Here is a 25,967-nt window from a genome sequence, read left to right as displayed (position 1 = left end):
CGCAATCCACAAAGCCCGACGTAACGTAATTTCGCGCGCTGCCCGTCGGGAAAATGACGTCACGAGCATGCGCAGTACGGCCGGCGCGGGAGCGCGCCTCATTTAAATTGTCATCGCCCCCTGCAGAAGAGGACCGCCTTGCGCCGGAGACATTTAAGTTACACGGCCTGAAATTTCTAGGTAAGTGCTTTGTGGATCGGGCACTTAGGTAGAAATTTTAAGTCAGTGTAACTTAAATGGGAAAAGTTAAGTTAGGCAGGAATTTTGAGGATTTGGCCCTTAGTTCCTATTCTGCCACTTACACCGGCATTTACACATTGAATATTGTACTGGCTTTGATTGATCTGTGCAGGATCTTTACTCTGAGTCAATTAAGCACCATTTTAAGCACTAAAGCCTTGATAAAGGGGAATTATTTGGACCCTTGAAATCCATTGTCTGTCTTTTTCTTGTTGGCTACTTGTAGAATCAAAAAAATGCTCTTGGAATGCTTTTGGAATCTTATGCCGCGTACACACGACCGTTATTTATGTCATGGAAAAAAACAAAGTTTTTCTCGATGTGATTCCTTTCAAGCCTTCTTTGCATACACACGATCGTGATAAAAAATGCTTGAGCAAAGCGCGGTGACGTACAACACGTACGACGGCACTATAAAGGGGAAGTTCCATTTGAATGGCACCACCCTTTGGGCTGATTATGCAAATTTCCCTTCTCATAACTCGCTTCTGAGCATGCACGTTTTTTTCCCCCGCCGTTAAAGCCTACACACGACCGTGTTTCACGACGAGAAAAACGACGACATGAAAAACAATGAGAATAAATAGAGCAGGTTCTAAATTTTTAATGCCCATTTTTTTTGTCGAGAAAAATGCTCTGGAGCCTACAAACGACCGTTTTTCACGACCAATTGAAAAAAATAGAAATTTTCCTGTCATGAAAAACGGTCCTGTGTACGCGGCATTGGAAACATTTGTCTGTCGTAGCTTCTGACTCAATCATAAATGCATTATTGCATTTAGGTGACCTCTATCTTTGAGGAGGGACCCCTGTTTTGTGGAAACCTGCCAGGCATTTGGGTGAGTTAGGGACTTATATTTGTATTGGTTGGAGATTTATGTCCAGTGCCTATCCCCTAACTCTCCTTGGATAACTAGCCAGTGTGAAATTGATTAATACAGGGGCAAGAAAGGAGAATTTGCCAAAAGTAGCTCATCTTCAAAGGCATTCAGGGTGCTCTTTGATGGTCAGGAGCTTGCTAGGAATCTTTATAGCACCCCTCTTATGTCTAGCAAGTCCTCAGGGCTACCACAGGCCGCACAGACACTCTGCTCACAGCTGCTCTGTAGGTCATTTTCTAATTTTGTGATATAAATTAGATAGCTAGTTAAAATAACCTTGTTTATACTATTTTCTAACTTGCACTAGAAAATGATAATGGCAGCTTTCTTTATCTTTCCTATTGCATATTTATGGGACAAATAGGTAATTGACTATTGTGAGGTATGTAATAAAATAAAGCCAAGGACTAATTAACCTGATAAGAATGTCATCGCAGTAGCTGTCTCATTTGTGTGTTGTTATCAGCCACTGCTTGGCTCTTTTCCTGATGTATACAGCACAGAAGATTCTCAACCTGCCCCCAGGTTCTTGGGGCCAGATTCACAAAAGAGATACGACGGCGTATCTCCTGATACGCCGTCGTATCTCTGTTTCTAACTATGCGACTGATTCATAGAATCAGTTACGCATAGATAGGCAGAAGATCCGACAGGTGTAATGGACTTACACTGTCGGATCTTAGGATGCAGTACCGCGGCCGCCGCTGGGGGGAGTTTGCGTCGTAAACCAGCGTTGGGTATGCAAATTAGGAGTTACGGCGATCCACAAAGCTTTTTCCTGTCGTTACGTCGTTGCGAGTGTTAGATTTCCGTCGCAAAGATAGTGCACCTTTAACATGGTGTAAAAGTACTCCACCATGTTAAAGTATGCCTGTCTTTCCCGCGTCGCTTTTGAATTATTTTTAAATTTTTACATTTTCCCGGCGTAACTCTTTTTTCACGTCGCGATTCACAAAACGTTGGTGCGTCGTAATTTCGCGCAAAGCACGTCGGGAAATTTGCGACGGGAGCATGCGCAGTACGTCCGGCGCGGGAGCGCGCCTAATTTAAATTGGGCCGCCTTGCGCCAGACCTGTTTACGATAGAGTTCGCGTCGTATTCCAGCGTCGGGTATGCAAATTAGCAGTTACGGCGGATCCACAACGGATTTTCGCGTTCGCTACATCGTCCGTAGTCAAGTTTCCCGTCGCAATTTTAGTCGTTATTTGACCTGCCCTAACTTTACACAGCAATCGTATTGCTGTATAAAGTATGGCCGTCGTTCCCACTTCGAAATTTAAAAATGAACGTTGTTTGCGTAAGCCGTCCGGGAATACGGAATTATGCTACGCGCGTCGCCGTTCGAAAAAATGACGTCACTGCGCGCAAAGCATGGCGGGAATTCCAAAACGGAGCATGCGCAGTAGGTCCGGCGCGGGAGCGCGCCTAATTTAAATGGCACACGCCCATTTAAATTACGCGGGCTTACGCCGGAGGCCGCCGGCATAGTTTTCATCGCAAGTGCTTTGTGAATCAGGCACTTGCGATGAAAACTTGCGGCGGTGTAACGTATCTACGATACGTTACGCCGCCGCACTTCTACCTGAATCTGGCCCTAAGTTTTGTTTTAAAAGCTGAATGTCAGTTGCTAACAAAATAGTGCTACCATGCAAGAAAGTCGATAATTAACCTGTTCCCCACCGGCGTCTAGTCATATGACGTCCGCAGGAACCTTTCGTCCCTCCGGGCAGACGTCGTATGACGTCCTGGGATTCCCTGCAGTGTGGAGAGCATGCCAGGCACCCGTGATTGCTCGTCACAGAGAAGGGACGTGGATCTCTGTGTGTGTAAACACAGAGATCCACGTCCTGTCAGGGAGAGGAGACCGATGGTGTGTCCCTTGTACATAGGGACACCGATCGATCACCTCCCCCAGTCAGTCTCCTCCCCCACAGTTAGAATCACTCCCTAGGGAACTCATTTAACCCCTTGATCACCCCCTAGTGTTAACCCCTTCCCTACCAGTCACATTTATACAGTAATCAGTGCATATTTATAGCACTGTTCGCTGTATAAATGTGAATGGTCCCAAGAGTCAAAAGTGTCAGATCTGTCCGCCGCAATATCGCAATACCGCCATTACTAGTAAAAAAGAAAAATAATAAAAATGTCATAATTCTATCCCCTATTTTGTAGACTCTATAACTTTTGCGAAATCCAATCAATATGCGCTTATTGCGATTTTTTACCAAAAATATGTAGAAGAATACATATCGGCCTAAACTGAGGAAAAAAATTAATATTTTTAAATTGGGATATTTATTACAGCAAAAAGTAATAAATACAGGTTTTTTTTTGTCAAAATTGTCGCTCTTTTTTTGTTTATAGCACAAACAATAAAAACCGCAGAGCTGATCAGACACCACCAAAAGAAAGCTCTATTTGTGGGGGAAAAAAAATAATCAAAATTAATTTGGGTACAACAGCGCATGACCACACAATTCTGATTCAAAGTGTAACGGCGCTGAAAGCTGAAAATTGGCCTGGGCAGGAAGGGGTGAAAATGCCAGGTATGGAAGTGGTTAAAAATATACATTCTAACCACAGTCTAGATTGTTAAATCTCCTAACTGTAGCTAGGAATGTCCCAGTTGAGCTTAGTTTAGGTCAAAGTTTTGAATATACAGTATAAGTACTGTAGGTAAATTAGGATCTATTTTGAGATCTGACATTCTCAATACACAGTGCCCATCAAAGGGTGGAGCATCTACTGCTGGTGGCACACTTACCCAGTCTGGGCCACACATGGCAGGCCGTAAGCCTCGTACACACGACCGAGGAACTCGACAGGCGACACACATCGTTTCCTCGTCGAGTTCCTTGTAAGGCTGTTGAGGAACTCGACAAGCCAATTTTCTCCATTCCCGTCAAGGAAATAGAGAACTTGCTCTCTTTTTGGCTCGTCGAGTTTCTCAACAGTTTCCTCTACGAAAATGTACACACGACCGGTTTCCTCGGCAAAAAAATATCTCCCAGCAAGTTCCTTACTGGTTTTTGCCGAGAAACTCGGTCGTGTGTACGAGGCTTTAGAGTCTAAAAAATAAATTTAGGCTGGATTCACACAAAAATCCTATGTGGCTCACAGCAGGGGTCTGGAGCGTCCCTGTTTTTTTTTTTTTGCCTAAATTCGGACCTGAAACGGAACCAAAGGTCCACAGGACCTTTGTGCAATCCACTCTACAGCCTCCCCAGAGATGTGTGAAACCGGCTCCAATAAGAGCCAATCACAGTCTCCTGTCATGCAGGGAAACTCACATCCAATTCGCATAAGTGTGAACCCAACCTTAAGGGATTTAATGGAAAGATCTGAAAAAGTAAGATTCACTGTGTTTTCTAGTAATTGCCGGATAGCAGTGAACGTGTGGCAAAACATTAGTTATAAATATGCCGCGGCCGCCTACGTTTGTCAAACATTATAAACTTTCTTACAACAATATATCTGTAAAGCACTGCTTAAATTGACGGCGATATACCTTTAATAAATAAATAATTTATAAAAAAAACCAAGCAGTAGCTGCTCACTTGTGGACTGCATCTCTCTAATTGATACTTGATACACAGCTGTATAGATGTAGAGAAAGAACAGGACCTATCCCTTCTCTGTTTATATAAGCTTTGTGCTCTGAATACAGCAGAATAGATCTGATAAGTGGAATATCAAATTACACAAACTCTATAGCAAATACTTAAACAAAGAGCTTGTAGTCCTCCTGTACATGGTAAATAAGAAAAATAGTGAATAACATCATAAATTCCCTATAAAATGTTCCAACTCATACAATTAGGAATATAAAATTTAACATACCATAGAATAAAAAAAATTAAGACCAGCTTCGGGGGCGGACTGACAACTCATGGGGCCCCCCGGGCTTACAGATGGCCACCACGCCAGGAGACAGTGCAGAGGCAGGGAAGCTAAAATCTCGGGTTTTTCACATCAAAAACATGTGGGTTTCGGACATATCAGGGACAGATGTAAAAAAAACACAGATTTTTACATACTGTCCCTGGTTTTATTGAGCCTGGCAACCCTGATGGGGCCCCCTAGTGGCATGGGGCCCTCGGGCAGTGCCCGAGAGCCCCAATGGTCAGTCCGCCCCTGACCAGCTTTGTTCTGTAGATAAAATGAGTACACATTTTCTTAAATATAACATACATTTATCATGAGGTTACAGTAAAGGGGTTGTAAAGGTTTGTTTTTTATTTTCTAAATAGGTTCCTTTAAGCTAGTGCATTGTTGGTTCACTTACCTTTTCCTTCGATTTCCCTTCTAAATATTTTTTTTCTTTGTCTAAATTTCTCACTTCCTGTTCCTCCTCAGTAAGCTTGCCCCAGTTCTGGCTGGGGGTTAGTCAGCATGCTCGCAGCGTGAACACAGAATCTCCCCGCAGGGATGTAGTCCCAAGGGAGGGGGCAAGCACGCTGACTAACCCCCAGCCAGAACGGCTCGGATGGTTTACTGAGGAGCAGAGGCGTCCCTAGGGGGGGGGCCAGAGGGGGCCCTGACCCCCCCAACATCATGCTGTGATCCCCCCCCCCCCCCCCCCCCCCCAAAAAAAAATTTTTTTTTTTTTTTTGTATTTTGCTCCCCGAGAGGGAGAGCATCCCCAGTCAGCTCTGCGAGGGATTCCTCCCCCTCCCTCTGCTCGCCGACACTGCATAATGCGAGCGCTCACACAACCAGATATTCTAGCCTGGACCGTGTTTAAGTGTGTGCACTGCAGACTGCAGTACACTGTAATCACTGAACTACATTATCTCCATCTCTTCTCTCCCCCCCATCTGTCTCCCTCCCCCTCTCCTGTTCTTTCAAAACATTCACAATTTACTTTCACTTTCAGTTAGGCAGATAATATACGGTGCAAATTTCTTTCCTGCATCCACAGATTGCAGGAAAGAAACTTGCATGATTCCCCCATCAACAGACAGTGGTGACAGGGGAATATCCCTCCTGCCCAGCAATTGTATTCTCCCAACAAACAGTGATTATCACTAGTGACTATACAGCAACCACTAGTGATAATTATAAGAGAATCTGCTCATTAATGGTTCAAATCTCAGCCAGTTTCTGCTGAACCAGCTGAGATTTAAACTGTCTATGGCTGGTCTTAGCTCTTAGGCAGCCCATACATTGATTAGCACTGTGGAGTGTCGGCTTCCTGGCGTGATCGGGCATGTGGGATTTTAAACACTCCCGAGCCCATCTCTATTGGTTGTAGACAGTTGAGCTCCCTGCAGGTTGCTTAGCAGCAGTGGACCTTCTCTGACATGCTGATCGGGATGCAATCCAGGTGATGCTCTTAGTCAAATCCTAGTCATAAATATCAGTGATTTTATTGATCAAAGCCCACACTTTACAGGCATAGAGCCCACATGGCTGCTGATCATACGGTTGATTATATTTATGTGGTTGTACTCTTGATGCTAATAAATACTGTGTTTATTAGATCTGACTGGGAGCATCACCTGGATCACATGCCGATCAGCATGTCAACAGAGAAGGTTATACAGTATTACTGCTGCTAGGTGACCAGCTGGGGGCTCGGCTCTCTATAGCAAATAGTGCCAGCCTTCCCCTGCATGCACCCATAATGTCACCAGCACTAGGTCCTAATAGACTGCCGCCGCTGCCAAAGAGACAAACGCCAGACCAGCTCTGTAAATAGCAGGACAGCTGGGGATCCCCACTGTGGCAGAACACCAGGGCCCGGTGGCAAGACAACCTTTGCAACCCTGATAGTTCTCCCACTGCTTTGGACCCTTATATTTTCTTGGTGTGCTGGTGTCATATATCTCTTGTTTTCTGCCACCCTGGGGGGCCCCAGTATAGTAGGAAGGGAGCTCACTGCAGAACATGTGAAAGGGCCCATAGTGGGATCGTAGTAAAGGGCCCCAGGATATATATATATATATATATATATATATATTTGCATTTTATAGTTGGCCCCCCTACTTTTGTCCCTGTCCCCCCATGTGCCCCCCCTAAATATGAAAGCTGGAGATGCCACTGCTGAGGAGGAACAGGAAGTGAGAAATTCAGACAAAAAAAAAAACATTTAGAAGGGAAATCGAAAAAAAAGGTAAGTGAACCAACAATGCACTAGCTTAAAAGAACCTATTTAGAAAATAAAAAAACCTTTACAACCCCTTTAACTTACTGGGGGTCAATCATAATCGGATTGCTGGAAATACTGTTATCATTAGTATGCCAGTTTGGTATATCACAATATTCCACTAAAAAGGATTCTAGGCAGATTTGCTTTCTGAGCCCTGTGTACTTGCATTGACCTAAGCAGATGTACACCAGCTGGCCATGTCCATCACTAGAGCCAAGTCACAGAATTCCTGAATCTACTTAGATCCAACAGGGCCTGTTGCACAAGCAGTCATTTGTCAAGGTTATGGGCCTGATTCAGATAGATTTGCGTAATATTGTGCGGGCGTAACGTATCTCCGATACGTTACACCGCCGTACATTAGGGCGCAAGTTCCGTATTCAGGAAGAACTTGCGCCCTAAGTTACGGCGGCGTAAGGTATGTGCTCCGGCTTAAGCCCGCCTAATTCAAATTTGGATGATGTGGGCGTGTTTTATTATAATTTAGTGTGACCCCACGTATTTGAAGTTTTTTACGAATGGCGCATTCGCCGTTCGTAAAAGAATCCCAGTGCGCATGCTCGAAATTCCGCCGCAAATCGTCAATGCTTTAGACGTGAACGTAAATTACGTCCAGCCCTATTCGCGAACGACTTACGCAAACAACGTAAAAAATTCAAAATTAGACGCGGGAACGACGTCCATACTTAACATTGCGTACGCCTCATAGAAGCAGGAGCAACGTTACGCCGGAAAAGCCTTACGCAAAGGACGTAACGTACGTACGCACGTACATTTGTGAATCGGCGTATCTAGGTCATTTGCATATTCTACGCCGAAAACGACGGAAGCGCCACCTAGCTTCAGCGTAAATATGCACCCTAAGATACGACGGCGTAAGAGACTTACGCAAGTCGGATCTTAGCCTAATTTCGGCGTATCTTGCTTTCTGAATACAGAAAGAAGATACGCAGGCGCAGCTTTGAATTTACGCGGGGTATCTATAGATACGCCGGCGTAAATTCTTGCTGAATCCGGCCCTATGTGTGCTGCATCGGCAAAAAGAGTGCAGTACAATTTTAGGTCCATTGTGTTGTGTTGACAGTCCATTCAAATGAATAGACTACCTTAACACAATGTTAACATGCAGCATAATTTGCGTTATTACAAGTAAGGTAATGTACCACACAGGTGTAAAGAGGCCCTTAATCATTCATCTAGTACAGTTGGGAAAAATATATGTGTCACTAGCTAAGGGTATGAGTTCTCACCCCTGGTGTCCGTTTACTCAGTGTTCGAGTAGCTTTGTCTTTGGAATAAGCTGTCATTTTTTAAGCTAACATTTCAAACCTGATATAACAGTTGTATATATATTTTTTTTTATCAGCTTGTGAGGTTCTTAACAAATTTCCAAAAATTGAAGAAAACAGTCCTGTGGGGACTCTAGTAACAGAGATATTACTTGGAACGGGCTACACAGTAAATGTGGAACCACGGGATACATTTATGATGAATGGATCACAATTGCAAATGAGTCGAGAAGTGGACTTTGAGGTAAGCCTCTTCCTTGGAAGAAATTCTGGTGTTTTAAAAAAGCTGTTTTAACCTTTCCTCCTCTCTCCAAAACTAAATAATAATGAAGGAAGATAATCCACTAAATGTACATATGTGTAGCGCTACCCCCGGAGGAGCCGCTGGTTAGATTTGGGATCGGCGTATTTAAGTTACCTCTATGTTGTGTCTAGGGGTGATGGTGGTGATGAGAGCAGTAATAGAATGTCCAGACCGTTGGTTGACGTTTTCAATGCTTTATTTTTTGGTCAAACACGACCAACATGTCAACTTGAGGTAGACAGGATAGTTTGGTGAAAGAAGAATAACTCCGCAGTATCAGGCTATGGATAGAGAAAGCAGTCCTGTCTTCTAGAATTGTAATTGTCACGTCGCCACTCCAGCCGAAGTGGGTAAAGTGCCCCTGGACAGACCTCTCTCACAGGCCTGGCAGCCAGAGCGCCACTTAGAACTTTTGGAAGGAACAAGTCTCTGCCACAGACTTGGCTCTAATGGAAGTAGGATGTTGAGATGAGACCTCTGCCACAGGCCTAGTGCTTGAAAGTTTGAATGTTAGAGCGAATCCTCCCAGTATGTCTTTTGGGGTCACCAACTGACAGTCTGAATGCAACCTGTCAGTGTCCGGTACCCAGATCCCCGATGGTTCGTTCAAGCCCTATTGGATCACCTGCCTCCGGGTTCTCCTCAGACCGATCCCCCACCGAACAGCACCCAGCTTGGGATCTTCTCAATAGAGATGGGAACCCAGTAAGTCACTGGGGTCCCATGGCAGCATCAGTTGCTCCGGGCTATGAGAGCCCAGAGTCAGGAACTCCGCGTAGCACGTGACCCTGGCCTGGTAGGCCATAGTGGTGGGGCTCGTGATGTGCGCACACCCTAAAGGTGGGTGCCGCACCTGGAACCAGGAACCCGCAAATAACCCCGACAACGGCATCCGCCACAGAAATACCCCTCCAAGCATGCCCCGCGAGGGAAAACTCCTCTAATTGACTGCTGGGAAGAAGCGGCTCCGCCTGGACCCCTCTGGTGCCACCTGCCGCCCAGAGATGAGACCGCATCTCCGGAGCACAGACTGACCCACAGGACAATCCAGACTTGGCGACAGCCAAATTTAACAAATCAATGAATGAGAGCAACATAACTCTCTCATTCCCCCACTAAATTTAATATAGCACCTGTACGAAAAGTACACAGGCGCTACATATGTGTAGCAAGGAGCTGGCTTAATGCTGCCTGCATTGTCAGGAGACACTGTGCAGCGTCGCTGATGTGGAGCTGTTCTCTCCTAGTGCTTAGTTGGATTCTGTGTTGTCAAATCCTTAATCTAGAGTGACTGAGTACTATGAAAAAAGCAAAGCATCTCGGGACATGTAGTCCTTGAAGTTAAAGCGGAGGTTTACACAAAAAGTAAACCTCCGCTTTTTGTATCCCTCTCCCCCTCCGGTGACACATTTGGCACCTTTTAGGGGGGAGGGGGTGCAGATACCCGTCTGAGACAGGTATTTGCACGACTTCCAGGTTTGGATCCCCGCGGGGAATCCAGCCTGTGACGTCACCCCCCCCCCCCCGCTGTCTTCTGGGAAACACTGTTTCCAGGAGAGTGCGGGGACCAGTGACGGCGCGCCGCGATCCTCGCGCATGCGCAGTAGTGAATCGGACAGTGGACCTGCAAGGCTTCGCTTCCTGATTCCCTCACTGAGGATGTCGGCAGAAGCAGCCGAGGACCAAGCGATTGCTCAGCCTCAGCTGCTGACATCGTGGGCGCACTGGACCGGTAAGTGTCCATTTTTTAAAAGTCAGCAGCTGCCGTATTTGTAGCTGCTGGCTTTTAAAAAAAAAATCGGCCAAACCTCCGCTTTAAGATCTGCATTCAGTTGGACTGGTTTGAACTACAAATATCAGCTGGTTGGAGGGGTAAAAAAAGAAGTGATAAAAGGCCTGTGTGTGGGCGGGATCTATCTCTTGGGACCCCAGCCTGGAAGCTGCTAGCAAGTGAGTCTGTGTTGGTGTGTGCTGCAGCCAAGTCGCGGCCCGTGCTGTGAAGAGATGGAGTCATCGCGTGTGGGTGCAGGAGCATCCATTGTCAACTACCTCTGTCCAATCAGTGGCGACCTGAAGGGCGCTCTTTGCACGTCCATGCCAGATGCAGCCGGGCTGAAGTGCAGTGTGTTGCCAGACCGCTGTATCCTTTGAGCAGGGCTCCAACAAGGCCTATCGCTGAGGTCCAAGCCCATTCCATTACTGAGAGTCATTGGGACTCGATCGCTGCGGGGATAACCCACGATCGTCTCACGGTAAGGAAGAACGGGGAGATGCGGTTGTAAACAAGCATCTCCCCGCTCTGCCTAGTGACAATGACAGTGATCACCGCTTCCTGTAATCGGAAGCGGTGATCACTGTCTTGTCACGTGTAGCCCATCCCCCCATCAGTAAGAATCACTCACTGGGGCACACTTAACCCCTACAGCGCCACCTAGTGGTTAACCCCTTCACTGCCAGTGTCATTTTCACAGTAATCGGTGCATTTTTATAGCACTGATCGCTGTAAAAATGACAATGGTCCCAAAATTGTGTCAAAAGTGTCCGATGTGTCCACCATAATGTCGCAGTCATAATAAAAATCGCTGATCACAGCCATTACTAGTAAAAAAAAGAAGAATACGTATCGGCCTAAACTGAGGAAAAAAAAAGTTTTTTTTATGTATTTTTTGGGCATATTTATTAGAGCAAAAATTAAAAAATATTGATTTTTTTTCAAAATTGTGGCTCTATTTTTGTTTATAGCGCAAAAAATAAAAACCACAGAGGTGATCAAATACCACCAAAAGAAAGCTCTATTTGTGGGAAAAAAAGGACGGAAATTTTGTTTGGGAGCCACGCCGCATGACCGCCGGTCTTTCAGCTGACAAATGGTCCGTGGCTGAAGTGGTTAAGGTGTCACCAGGCTACTGCACCTTCTCTCAATAACCAAGATATCTTAAGTACTCCCTTAAATAGCTAGCTGAAGACCAAAGGCTTGTCTGCAACATACATACATACATACATAGAAAAGAACATGAAGGATTCATTTAAAAAAGGGTAACCAATGGTTGGACTTTAAAGGCAAGACAACAGCAGAAATAGCAAAAATAATATATTTATTACAAAAGTTACAAAAAATTACAGACAACTAGACATGATATTGAAATGTATGAACAGTATGTCTTGTACGTCTATGCGTTTCGCCGTAAGGCTTCTTCAGGACGAACAACAAAAGGGGACAATGATAGAGAACAAATCTCACTATCTTGGGATGGATAAGATCTGATATATAAAATATCGGAGATGTTACATATACAGAAGATGTTCCATAGAAAGATAATAATGGTGGTGGTATATGTGAGTAAATCCAAAAATTCTATAGATAGCTCAACATAACGAAAGATTCTAAGACAGCAAACTCCCTCTATGGGGAATATCCAATATAGGAAATGCCATTCATTAAACACCCATGAATATTGGGTCAGCGGTTTTGATAAAAGGCACAAGTCTCACTTGACGAGGGCACACATCCAAAAAGACAATAAATAAGGCTTAAGCCTCGTACACACGGGCAAGAATCTTATTATCTTTCTATGGAAATCTTCTGTATATGTAACATCTCCGATATTTTATATATCAGATCTTATCCATCCCAAGATAGTGAGATTTGGTGAAACGCGTAGACGTACAAGACATACTGTTTATACATTTCAAAATCTTGTGTGTTTTTTTTTTGGTACATTGTGTCTAGTTGTCTGTAATTTTTTGTAACTTTTGTAATAAATATATTATTTTTGCTATTTCTGCTGTTGTCTTGCCTTTAAAGTCCGACCATTGGTTACCCTTTTTGAGTAATCCTTCATGTTCTTCTCTCAGTTATACGGATGTGGCATTGTGAGCGCTTCCCCTTCCTTTCCCTATTAAACATACTTACATACCTCCCAACAGTCCTGGATTAAACTTTATACTAATAAATTAGCATTCGCCTATTAACTTTATGATTTTGCATTCTGCCCCAAACATCCCGGTTGACGGTTCTGTTTCAGTTCAGCTGGGTTGCATGATTTTCCCCTTGACGGTGGGTGTCGCTGTCACCACAGGTCAAGGTTGGAAAGGCAACAGGCTGGATGCATTGGGTACCTCTTTTCAGAAGTGGCTCAGGGGGTGTGGTCAACCCACTGTACATTTTGGGAGAGGGTACTTAAGGAATGGACACCGTTTGGGCAGGGTCTTCCGATCCTGACCTGATGGCTCTCCTGGCCTCAGGTATGTGTGAGTTATTTATGGTCTCAGAGGTTTATTGTTATCTTTGTCATTTATTTTTGAAAAAATCAAAATAGACAGTTTACAAAAATTAGTTCTTGGTTGTAAGACTGTGTTTTTTTTATTTTAGGTTGATCAACTGGTAAGAGCTACGTTGACATGCAATTTGAATGAAGGTTTTGTAAGTATAAAAATATTTACTACTCTCTCAAAACATACAGCTTGTATACTGACTAAACACTGATTCAAATACATTAAAGTAGAGCTATGGGCAAAACTTTTTTATTTTCATTTTAGATTTCACTTCCTGTCCCATAGCCAAACAGCAAGTGAGAGAAAATCTCTGCAAATAAAATACATTTCTTGGGGACCCTAAACTCACCAGAACTAGTGTCCCCATTGGAAGATTTCACATCTATCACTTTTCTGAGGATAACCCAAAATTTGGGGTTTTCTGTTTATTTTCACTTTCAATGATAATGGTAAACAGGACAAATAAAGAGGGTGAATCTTCCTAACGGGGGCACAGACTGCAAAAAAACTGACTCTGACGCTCCACTCTGTCCAAAACTAAGAAAAAAAGTTTTGCCTTTAGTCATACTTTAACCACTTGCCTACCGCAATATTGTAAAATGACGGCGGCGGGCACCCTTCCTCCCTCCGGTTATACGTCATATGACGTCTTTGTCTTCCCAGCATTCAGACGAGCATGCGAACGTGCTCGCTGCATCACTGTGGACCCGATGAGCGTGCCAGGCCATCGTGACGGCCGCGACAGCTGGGCACCCGTGATTGCTCATCACAGAGCAGGGACATGGATATGTGTGTGTAAGCACACAGATCCACATCCTGTCAGGGGAAAGGAGAACTGATCGTATGTTCCTTGAATATAGGAACAACGATCGGTCGCCTCCTCTCATCAGTCCCCTGCCCCCACATTTAGAATCACTCCCTAGGACACACAATTAACCCCTTGATCGCCCCCTAGTGTTAACCCCTTCCATGCCAGTCACATTTATACAGTAATCAATGCTTTTCCATAGCACTGATCGCTGCATAAATGTGAATGGTCCCAAAATAGTGTCAAAAGTGTCCAATATGTCCGCCGCAATGTCACAGTCATGATAAAAATCGCAGATCACCACCATTAGTAGTAAAAAAAAAAATAATAATAAAAATTACATAAATCTATGCCCTATTTTGTAGACGCTATAACTTGCGCAAACCAATCAATATACGTTTATTGCGACTTTTTTACCAAAAATATGTAGAAGAATACATATCGACCTAAACTGAGGAAAAAATATAAAAAAAAATGGGATATTTATTATAGCAAAAAGTAAAAAATATTGGCCCGGATTAACGTAGCACTAACGCTGACGTATCTCGAGATACGCCGCGTAAGTGTAAATGTGCGCCGTCGTATCTATGCGCCATGCCCACAGAACTAGATACGCCTGAAAATAGGCTTCCTACGACCGACGTAAGTTTCCTACGCCGTCGTATCGTGGGCGCATATTTACGCTGGCCGCAAGGGGCGCTCCCATTTGATTTACGATTCGAATATGTAAATGAGTGAGATACGCCGATTCACGAACGTACTTGCGCCCGGCGCATTAAGATACGTGGTTTACGTAAGGCTTACGTCCGGCGTATAGTTATTCCCCATCTATGAGGCGCAACTCATGCAAAGGTATGTACCAGGGAACAGCCGTCGTATTTTACGTTGTTTACATAGTAGTACGTGAATAGGGATGGGCGTAGGTTACGTTCACGTCGTAGGCAGTGATTCGACGTATCTTAAGGAGTATTTCCGACGTGATTCTGAGCATGCACACTGGGATGCGTCCACGGGACGGTGCATGCGCCGTTCGTTCGGCCCATCATTTGTATGGGGTCACGCTTCATTTAAATGGATCACGCCCACTTCCACCTACTTTGAATTAGGCCGGCATACGCCTACGAATTTACGTTATGCCGGCGCAACGTTGGGAGCATTTGCTTTGTGAATACTGTGCTCGCCGCTCTGCGCTACGCCGGCATAACTATGCGCCGCTCTCTGTGAATCCGGGCCATTGTGTTTTTCTCAAAATAGTCGCTGTTTTTTTGTTTATAGCGCAAAAAATAAAAAACACAGAATTGATCAAATACCACCAAATGAAAGCTCTATTTGTGGGGAAAAAAATGATCAAAGTGTGATTTGGGTACAACGTTGCATGACCGCACAATTGTCATTCAAAGTGTGACTGTGCTGAAAGCTGAAAATTGGCCTGGGCAGGAAGGGGGTGAAAATGCCCTGTATTGAAGTGGTTAAGGTGCTCCAGAACCAGTGATATTATTGTATATTAACATTCAATTACAAACCTTAGGGATTCTGGCATTGCTGCATGGGATTACTTTTCTCCTTCTGGAAATTGTATTCTGTTCTAAATAATATCTTGACCATCTATTTCAGCGGTGCACAACTTTTTGAAGAGTGACTTGGTAACCGGTCACCGGGGCCGCAATGAGCAGAGCGACCGGATGAGAGGTCTGTGTCCACTCTGCATATGCAGAGCAGACAGGAACACAGCCCACTCTACTCTATAGGTCCTCCAGTCCTATCCGCCCAGACAGATGGGGACAGATCCCCTTCTGGTTTTTTTAAGTGGATCGGATTGGAGGTTGGCAGTTGTAAACAGACACATGTCCATTTACATCTGCCAATTTTATATAGGGGAATGGAGAGTCCATCTGGGTCTGCCTGAAAAAACGATAGGCGGGCCTGATTGGACCGATTGTGTGAAAGGGGCCTAAGGCTGCTTTCACACTGATGCCCTGCGGTTTACATGCATCTCAACTGACCTCAATCTTCACTTCTTCTCCAGGATTCCTGCAGGTATCGCTGGCTGCTGCTGTCGTCCAGGCAGCTATGGCTGGCAGCTGCTACTGTCCTCCAGGCAGCTATGGCTGGCGGCTGCTGCTGTCCCTGGGGCAGATATGGTTGGAGGATGCTGCTGGCTGTCACCCAGGATGGGTACTGCTGGCAGGTCCTGCTGGGTGGTACTTCTGGTGGGTACTGCTGGCTGGTACGGCTGGTGGGTACTGCTGGCTGGTACGGCTGGCGGGTACTGCTGGCCAGGGATGGACTGGCCGTTGGGACTACAGGGAGTTTCCCGGTGGGCCGATGGCTCAGTGGGCCGGCTTCAGTAAAAGCGGACTGCCGACCCCCTCCGCTCCTCTGTCTCTCCCTCCCCCCAGCGCTCACCTGGGGGGGAACAAAGAAGCAGGGGGAGGACCAGAGGAGCAGGGATGACGACAGAGGAGCATGGGGGAGGGGACAGACAGCTGACTCAACAGCTATGGCCTGGGAGTTTCTCACTTCTGCCTAATCTTGTCCCATAAGGGGGGGGGGGGGGCACCGAACAGATTATTTTCCCCGGGTGAAATATTGTCTAGCTTCCCCACTGGTACTGCCTATAAAAGTACCAGTACCAGCCGCTCTACTCTAATAAAGTAGAACGTCTAGTGGCTAGTGAAGGGGCAGAGGAGGCTTGGGTGGCCAGGGGGGGGGGGTGCTGGAGTTGTCCGGCCGCCATGGGAGAGACCTGTCAAAGTGGGCCAGTCTGGATGAAGTCCAGGGCCAAATTTCTGTCCCAGTCCAACCCTGCTGCTGGCTGGTGCTGCTGGTGGGTACTGCTGGCTGGTACAGCTGGCGGGTACTGCTGGCTGCTGGTGGGTACTGCTGGCTGGTACTGCTGGTGGGTACTGCTGGCTGGTACTGCTGCCAGGTACTGCTGGCTGCTGGTACTGCTGGCAAGTACTGCTTGCTACTTGTACTGCTGGTGGGTACTGCTGGCACTCTGGCAGGTACTGCTGGCTGGTACTACTGGCAGGTATCCCTGGTGGGTACTACCAGCAGGTATCCCCAGTGGCTGCTGTCCCAGATCGCAGGGTTCTCGACCCGCCATCCCCAAACATCAGTGTGACAGGTGCCGGCACTGGAAAAAGCATGCAGCTGCAGCAGAGAGCAGAAAAAAAGGACACAACATTGCATGACCGCACGATTGTCAGTTAAATCGACGCAGAGCCAAATCGTAAAAAGTGCTCTGGTCAGGAAGGGGATAAAATCTTCTGGGACTGAAGTGGTTAAAGCTCTGCATCCAGTGGTTTGATGCTACTAGGTATATGATTAGTCTCTCTCTCTCTCTCCCCTGGCAGTGATAATTCAAACACGGCAAGCTTACTGTCAGCAGTTCCTCAGACTCAGGTCTCATATTGCTGCTGGCAAGTGCACACAGTGAAGCAGAGGTGTGCACCAATCTGGTCTGCTTTTAGAAAGAGGAAGTTCTTGCCCAACAGCCCCAGAAAACTCAATTTCCCTTCCTCCAGAGAGTCTTCTTCTGTGGATTGTAGTCCATCGCCCATTCACTTCCTTAGCTAGGTCTTTTCCCCAGACTATATCTCCCACAGTTCAGTGTGACCCACATCAACGTCTCTCAAGTTTCTCATGCCTCCTGACCCCTTCTGTTGACTGGAGACTGAACAATGTTGAGTTGGTATATAAATCTGAGCATATAAATCTTCCTAGAAGCATACCGGAAGAAAGTGCTTAAAAATGTAGGGTTTAAGATCACTTTAAATATAGGATTATCATGTATACAGTACCTTATACTCACATATTTGTTATTTAGAGTGACTCGACTAGTCTTTTGATATAAGATTATTGTGTAGTTGCTTAGATGGTTCCCTTGACTAGTGTAGTCCAGAAGTACCCTTAACCTCCCTAGCGGTATGATTCTTTCAGAAAAAAGATGCTGAAAGCGGTACCATTATTTGCAAGGAAATTTGGCGTTTTATATTGTAGGCCTGTAATTTTTAGAAATAACTCACTTAAATCTGACCAAACAAGAGACTAGTAGGCATCCCGGGTATGACATTTTTTTAAAAACAAAATTATAAATTATAATCTAATAAATAATTATAAATAATTATAACAAGTAATAATATAATTATAATAAAAATTATTCAATAATGTAATCAAGTCAAAATCACTGAAATTTGCTCAGTTGCAGAATTGTCGCTGTCATTACTTTTATTTTTTTATGACGAATTTCCCCACAAATCGCTATCGCACAATTCTGCAAGTGATTATAATTTATTATCGTGGTTTTCTAGCTGCTCTAAAACCATTTTTTACATAAAGGGACACTTTTGGTTGCTATGGACAATCTGCAGTTTGCAGGCAGAAAGAACAGTTTTTATTATATAAAAAAACATGCATGACACAGGGCAGACCACTAGGGACAAGGGGGGGGGGGGTGTATTTTTTACATACAGTACTGTAATCTATAAGATTACAGTATACTGTATGTAATGTGTTTGTTTACGTTTTTGAATTTGGCGCCAATCTCCGCTCTCGTGCGTCGTAGCGTCGCAGGGAACGGAGATCGGCGGCACACAGGGACACTGTGTGAATCGAGGGAGGTCCCGCTCGCTCACACAGCGCGGTGGCCAGGGCCGGCCTTAGGTTTTCAGGCGCCCTGTGCGAGCAAATCCTGTGGCGCCCCCCCCCCCCCATCTTCACAGATAGATAGATAGATTTAAAAAAATGTGAAAGAAAGAAAGAAAAAGAAAGAAAGGGAGGAGAAAGAGAGAAAGAAAGAAAGGGAGGAGAAAGAAAGAGAGGAGAAAGAAAGAAAGAAATAAAGAAAGGGAGGAGAAAGAAAGAAAGAAAGGGAGGAGAAAGAAAGAAAGAAAGAAAGAAAGAAAGAAAGAAAGAAAGAAAGAAAGAAAGAAAGAAAGAAAGAAAGAAAGAAAGGGAGGAGAAAGAAAGGGAGGAGATAGATAGAAAGAAAGAGAAAGAAAGGGAGGAGAAAGAAAGAAAGGGAGGAGAAAGAAAGAAAGAAAGAAAGAAAGAAAGAAAGAAAGAAAGAAAGAAAGAAAGAAAGAAAGGGAGGAGAAAGGGAGGAGAAAGAGAGGAGAAAGAAAGGGAGGAGATCGATAGAAAGAAAGAGAAAGAAAGGGAGGAGAAAGAAAGGGAGGAGATAGATAGAAAGAAAGAGAACGAAATGGAGGAGAAAGAAAGAAAGGGAGGAGAAAGAAAGAAAGAAAGAAAGAAAGAAAGAAAGAAAGAAAGAAAGAAAGAAAGAAAGAAAGAAAGAAAGAAAGGGAGGAGAAAGAGAGGAGAAAGAAAGGGAGGAGATAGATAGAAAGAAAGAGAAAGAAAGGGAGGAGAAAGAAAGAAAGGAAGGGAGGAGAAAGAAAGAAAGGGAGTAGAAAGAAAGAAAGAAAGGGAGGAGAAAGAAAGAAAGAAAGAAAGAAAGGGAGGAGAAAGAAAGAAAGAAAGAAAGGGAGAAGAAAGAAAGGGAGGAGAAAGAAAGAAAGAAAGAAAGAGAGGAGAAAGAAAGAAAGGGAGGAAAAAGAAAGAAAGAAAGGGAGAAGAAAGAAAGAAAGAAAGAAAGAAAGAAAGAAAGAAAGAAAGAAAGAAAGAAAGAAAGAAAGAAAGAAATGGAGGAGAAAGAAAGAAAAAATGATGGATGGCTAGATAGATAAAAAGATAGATAGATAATAGATAGATAGATAAAAAGATAGATAGATAGATAATAGATAGATAGATAGATAGATAGATAGATAGATAGATAAAAAAGATAGATGGATGGATAGATAGATAAAAAGATAGATAGATAATAGATAGATAGATAAAAAGATAGATGGATGGATGGATGGATGGATAGATAGATAAAAAGATAGATAGATAATAGATAGATAGATAAAAAGATAGATAATAGATAGATAGATAAAAAGATAGATGGATGGATGGATGGATAGATAGATACAAAGATAGATAGATAATAGATAGATAGATAAAAAGATAGATAGATATATAGATAGATAGATAGATAGATAGATAGATAGATAAAAAGATAGATAGATAAAAATATAGATAGATAGATAATAGATAGATAGATAGATAGATAGATAGAAAGATAGATAGATAGATAATAGATAGATAGATAGATAGATAGATAATAGATAGATAGATAGATAGATAGATAGATAGATAGATAGATAGATAGATAGAAGGAAGAAAGATAGATAGAAAGATATATAGATAGATAAAAAGATAGATAGATAGATAGATAGATAGATAGATAGATAGATAGATAGATAGATAGATAGATAGATAGAAGGAAGAAAGATAGATAGAAAGATATATAGATAGATAAAAAGATAGATAGATAGATAGATAGATAGATAGATAGATAGATAGAAGGAAGAAAGATAGATAGAAAGAAACAAAGGGAAGATAGATAGACAGACAGACAAAGAAAGATAGATGAGAGAGAGAGAGAGAGAGAGAGAGAGAGAGAGAGAGAAGGGAATGAAGGCCACCCCTACATCAGTGTACAGTACTCACTCGGCAGGAGGGACTGGATGGATATCACACTCCTCCATCTTTCCCTTCTGTTTGCTGTGCTTGAAAATTCCCGCCCACATCCCCTGTATGCCGGGGAGAGTGGGCGGGGCAGACACAAGGAAAGGAGGAGAGGAGGGGGAGGAGTAAAAGCAGCTCCTCTCCTCTAACTGGCTGTGCGGGCAAGCAAGGGGAGGGGAGAGATGTCAGAGCTGGCTGTGATACGCCCAGCTCATCTCTCTCTCTCTGGAGCTCTCAATGAGCTCCGATCTCCCTGCTGATCTGTCCCACTCGCGGCCGGGCGCTGTGCTGGTGGCAAAGCTTGCTGCGAGCTGTGATGGCCGCACGGCGCCCTATGTTGCCCAGGGCGCTCTGTGCGGTCGCACAGCTCGCACACCGCAAAGGCCGGCCCTGGCGGTGGCATCGCTGGATCCAGGGACAAGGTAAGTAACTTTGTCTGCTGCTGCAGCGAGGCAAGCCCGAGTCTGACTAGGGGTTACCACTTTTGGTATGAAAATCTCACCCCGAGTCAGACTCGGGAATACCGCTAGGAGGGTTAATGCTTTTACCGCTATGACCCCTATACTCCACCCCCTAATTAACCCCAATACTTAAACTCTAAAAGTAAAGAGACCACACCTTGATTTTGGAGTAAAATGGCCACAACAGCCTATTTATTTAAACATTGTAAGGTAAAACTCCAACTCAAAATAATCAAACATATGAAGCATATATATAACAAAATTAACACAGACTGTTGGTCTTTTCTGGCAGCACCCCGACTCCACCACGTCTATAACCAATACACTGCGGGCCAAATTAACACCTTAGGCCTCCAGCCGTGTAGTCCGCTCGGAGACAACCCCTGCCCGCAGTGCAACCATTATGGTATTCCAACCAACCTTCAGCTGGAATACACCAAAGGGGCACATACTACTGATGAGCCCCCCACCCCCATTTTATCACATTTCCTACTGCCACCGTAAAAGACCAACAGAAAATACCGCCACTCCTGGCTGTCATGACGACCATCCGCCTTTGCACCTGCAAAAGAAAACACACAAACAACAAACAGGTAATGCATAGGGAGGGAGGGTGGGAAAAACTGCCTCCTCCAAATCTCACTACAGAATTCTGTCCCCCTCTGTCCCTGCCTCTCCCTTAAATATAACCACTCCCCCTCCAGCTCTTTTTTCTCCTACTAACCGCCCCTCTTTACCCTTAACTCTTTCAGTGCACCCTAGACACACAGTCATGCCCGGCCCTGCACTATGTGTCTCTGTCTTTTGTTTCGGGCCTCACTTTCTTTGCTGAATATTCAATTTACTGGTTCTTCCTTTTGTGTTGTAATCAGGCAAATGTTGTTGGGTACTGATCACCCAAACTCTTTAAGCAATAATAGGAACACTCAATAGCTGATTAATTATAAACAATAGGATAATAGAAATAATGCCTCCATCCTGCCTGAATGATATCCAAAAAGATAACCAAGCATAACAGGACGTGGTAAAATCCATGCACATACCAATTATTATAGATATAGAAGGTCTAAACGATGCCTTCACTACAGATAGAGTACCTTGCCTATCTTACTGTGTGTGTGAGATGAGGAAGAGGAAGTCTGCTTTAAAAGCATCCTACAGCCCACCCTCCAGTGGTGATGTCATTGAGGGGCCAGAATGATTGGAGTGGAGGCTTGTTTGCCAGAAAGCTGTTTAAATGCTGTTCATCATCCCTCCTTTCCTTGTGGTTGTAGAGCTTGGAGGTTCCGGCACCTTCTGTCCCCATTCTATTAATTGCTCTCCATTTATGATATTTACACTTGTAAGTAATATTATTTGGCATTAAATAAAGGTGTGAAGGTGATACTGAAATCTGGTCTTTGTCTCTTCCCCACACTTTTTTTGTTGTACAGTTGAAGTTTTCCCTTTCATGGTGTAGCGCCTGTGTACTTCCAAGTACCGGTGCTATTAAAAGTTAAGGGATAATCAGAGTGTAGTTGACTCTGATTCTGATTGCAATTCAACAAAGGGTCTCTGTTTCAGCTGGGCTGTGCTGCATGTCCATTCTGTGGTTGCTGGGGTGTCATACCACCCCGGGGCAACAGGTGGCGCCAGTGGAGTCCAGGCTGGGGTGCCTCTTGCCAGCAGCCAATCGGGAGGGAGTTTCTCTTGCGGGGCATGCTGGGGGGGGTATTTCTGGAGCAGACGCCATTAAGGCGGGATTCTTTTCCTGAGGTGGCACCCACCTTTAGGGTGACCACACATCATGGCTCCCCGGCAAAATGGCCTACCAGGCCGGGGTGTGCGTGCCACGCGGTGTTCCTGGTTCCGGGACCATGTTGGCCTGGAACATTTAAAGCTGTGGCGGGGCCCCAGTGACGACTGGTTCCCCAATTCTAAGAAGATCCCAAGCAAAATAGCTGTTCGGTGGTAAGTGTGCCTGAGGAGAGAGGCTGGTGATCCAACAGGGCCTAGACAATCCATCGGTGATCAAGGTAACCGGACACTGAAAGGTTGGATGTCAGCAACCTGTCAGTCGGTAACCTGATTGAAAATACTACCTGAAGGCGATTCTAACACAAATTCTACCAAGGAGAGTTGTCTCCATGATCTAAGTTCTAGGAAGGGTCTGTGGCAGAGATCTTTTCCCTCAAAGTTCTGAGTGATACTCTGGCTGCCAGGTCGGTGTGTGAGGCCTGTCCAGGTACACTATACCCACTCCGGCTGGAGTGGCGACGAAAGTAAAGTATCGTTGGAAGCAGTGGCGGCTGGTGAAGTTTTATGATGGGGGGGCGCAATACCCCGCCCTTCCACATTTGGTCCCTCCCACTTCTCATAAGCCACACCCCTTATAGAATCCACCACTCAGTCCCATGTATTCCACTCAATGTCAGGAGTATACAGCTCAGCGTCACAGCACAGAGTATATAGCCCCAGCATCACAAATCATGGTATATAGCGCAGCCTTACAGATCGGTGCAAACAAACTAAAATATGACACTGTTAGTAATGAAGGACTCGAAATGGGCAGGAGATTACCAGAGACTGCGGACATACTGCACAAGATTACCAGAGACTGCGGACATACTGCACAGGATTACCAGAGACTGCGGACATACTGCACAGGATTACCAGAGACTGCGGACATACTGCACAAGATTACCAGAGACTGCGGACATACTGCACAGGATTACCAGAGACTGCGGACATACTGCACAAGATTACCAGAGACTGCGGACATACTGCACAGGATTACCAGAGACTGCGGACATACTGCACAGGATTACCAGAGACTGCGGACATACTGCACAAGATTACCAGAGACTGCGGACATACTGCACAAGAGTACCAGAGACTGCGGACATACTGCAGAAGATTACCAGAGACTGCGGACATACTGCAGGAGATTACCAGAGACTGCGGACATACTGCAGGAGATTACCAGAGACTGCGGACATACTGCAAAAGATTACCAGAGACTGCGGACATACTACACAAGATTACCAGAGACTGCGGACATACTGCACAAGATTACCAGAGACTGCGGACATACTGCACAAGATTACCAGAGACTGCGGACATACTGCACAAGATTACCAGAGACTGCGGACATACTGCACAAGATTACCAGAGACTGCGGACATACTGCACAGGATTACCAGAGACTGCGGACATACTGCACAGGATTACCAGAGACTGCGGACATACTGCACAAGATTACCAGAGACTGCGGACATACTGCACAGGATTACCAGAGACTGCGGACATACTGCACAAGATTACCAGAGACTGCGGACATACTGCACAGGATTACCAGAGACTGCGGACATACTGCACAGGATTACCAGAGACTGCGGACATACTGCACAAGATTACCAGAGACTGCGGACATACTGCACAAGAGTACCAGAGACTGCGGACATACTGCAGAAGATTACCAGAGACTGCGGACATACTGCAGGAGATTACCAGAGACTGCGGACATACTGCAGGAGATTACCAGAGACTGCGGACATACTGCAAAAGATTACCAGAGACTGCGGACATACTACACAAGATTACCAGAGACTGCGGACATACTGCACAAGATTACCAGAGACTGCGGACATACTGCACAAGATTACCAGAGACTGTGGACATACTGCACAAGATTACCAGAGACTGCGGACATACTGCACAAGATTACCAGAGACTGCAGACATACTGCAGGAGATTACCAGAGACTGCGGACATACTGCAGGAGATTACCAGAGACTGCGGACATACTGCAAAAGATTACCAGAGACTGCGGACATACTACACAAGATTACCAGAGACTGCGGACATACTACACAAGATTACCAGAGACTGCGGACATACTGCACAAGATTACCAGAGACTGCAGGAATTACTTGTCCTGCGACTTGGGACTTAAATGTTGCATGACAAGTCGTACCCCATGATTTCCAATGAGAACCGTTCATATCTGTGCGACTTCAAAGTAGTCCCTGCATTACTTTGGTCCCACATTGATGCAACTTGAGGTCCATAGACCTCCAGAATACACAGGCATTGCTTTAAAGGAGTTCTCTGAGCTAAAACTTTTAACCCCTGCTGTGCCCGGGCTGTAAAACTATACAAAATAAACTTTCACTTACCTGCCTACGATCCCCCGTTGTTCCGATATCGCCGTCCCGTTCTCCGGTCCCGGTCTCTTCCACTTCCTGGGGGTCGGTGACTCACAGTGCGCTCAGCCTATCAGCGGCCGCGACGGGACATTGCTGCGGCCGCTGATAGGCTGAGCGCACTGTGAGTCACCGTCCCCCAGGAAGTGGAAGAGACCGGGACCAGAGAACGGGACGGCGATATCGGAACAACGGGGGATCGTAGGCAGGTAAGTGAAGGTTTATTTTGTATAGTTTTACAGCCCGGGCACAGCGGGGGTTAAAAGTTTTAGCTCAGAGAACTCCTTTAAGTCACATCAGAATTGCAGTAGAATTGTGCAACTTTCAGACTGCATTAGCCTGAAAGTCGCAAGATTCTGCCACAATTTTTTGGTGCGATTTTGCAGCGACTTGAAGCAATGCCTATGTATTCTGGAGGTCTATGGACCTCAAGTCACATCAAGGTGGGACAAAAGTAATGCAGGGACTACTTCAAAGTTGCACAGATATGAACAGTTCTCATTGGAAATCATCGGGTCCAACTTATCCTGCAACTTTCCAGTCCCAAGTCGCAGGACAATTTGCAAGCTGGGGGTGGGGTGGTGTTGACGGCCGATATTTTCCCTGCACATTAAGTATAAAAGAGAAGAAAGAGAGCGGAGGGCGCACCGACCTCGTGTGATACTGATAAAAAATATTTATTCCAATAGTAAAATCAATGGTTATACTCACAAAATTGGAGTTAAAAACAGGCTTTAAAAATGAGTACAGCAGATGTCCAGCATCGTCAGTGGAACACGAATAATCGTTTGAACC

The 25,967-nt window shown here is 45.0% G+C and overlaps 1 protein-coding gene across 5 annotated transcripts in view; it reads left to right on the top strand.

The window, feature by feature from the left end:
* The window catches only part of CDHR5 (cadherin related family member 5), a 131,188-nt gene that overhangs the window by 26,793 nt on the left and 78,428 nt on the right, over positions 1-25,967 (top strand). For all 5 annotated transcript variants that reach the window (XM_040328623.1, XM_040328622.1, XM_040328621.1 and 2 more), the window contains exons 2-3: positions 8,642-8,808; positions 13,241-13,291. In XM_040328623.1, the coding sequence (XP_040184557.1) occupies positions 8,642-8,808; positions 13,241-13,291 (218 nt within the window). The remainder of the gene's footprint in view (positions 1-8,641; positions 8,809-13,240; positions 13,292-25,967) is intronic.

The sequence above is a fragment of the Rana temporaria genome, chromosome 11 (assembly GCF_905171775.1).
Source record: "Rana temporaria chromosome 11, aRanTem1.1, whole genome shotgun sequence".
In the NCBI taxonomy this organism is placed as follows: domain Eukaryota; kingdom Metazoa; phylum Chordata; class Amphibia; order Anura; family Ranidae; genus Rana; species Rana temporaria.
The sequence above is the reverse complement of the archived record's forward strand: the minus strand, read 5'-3'. Positions and strand labels throughout refer to the sequence as shown.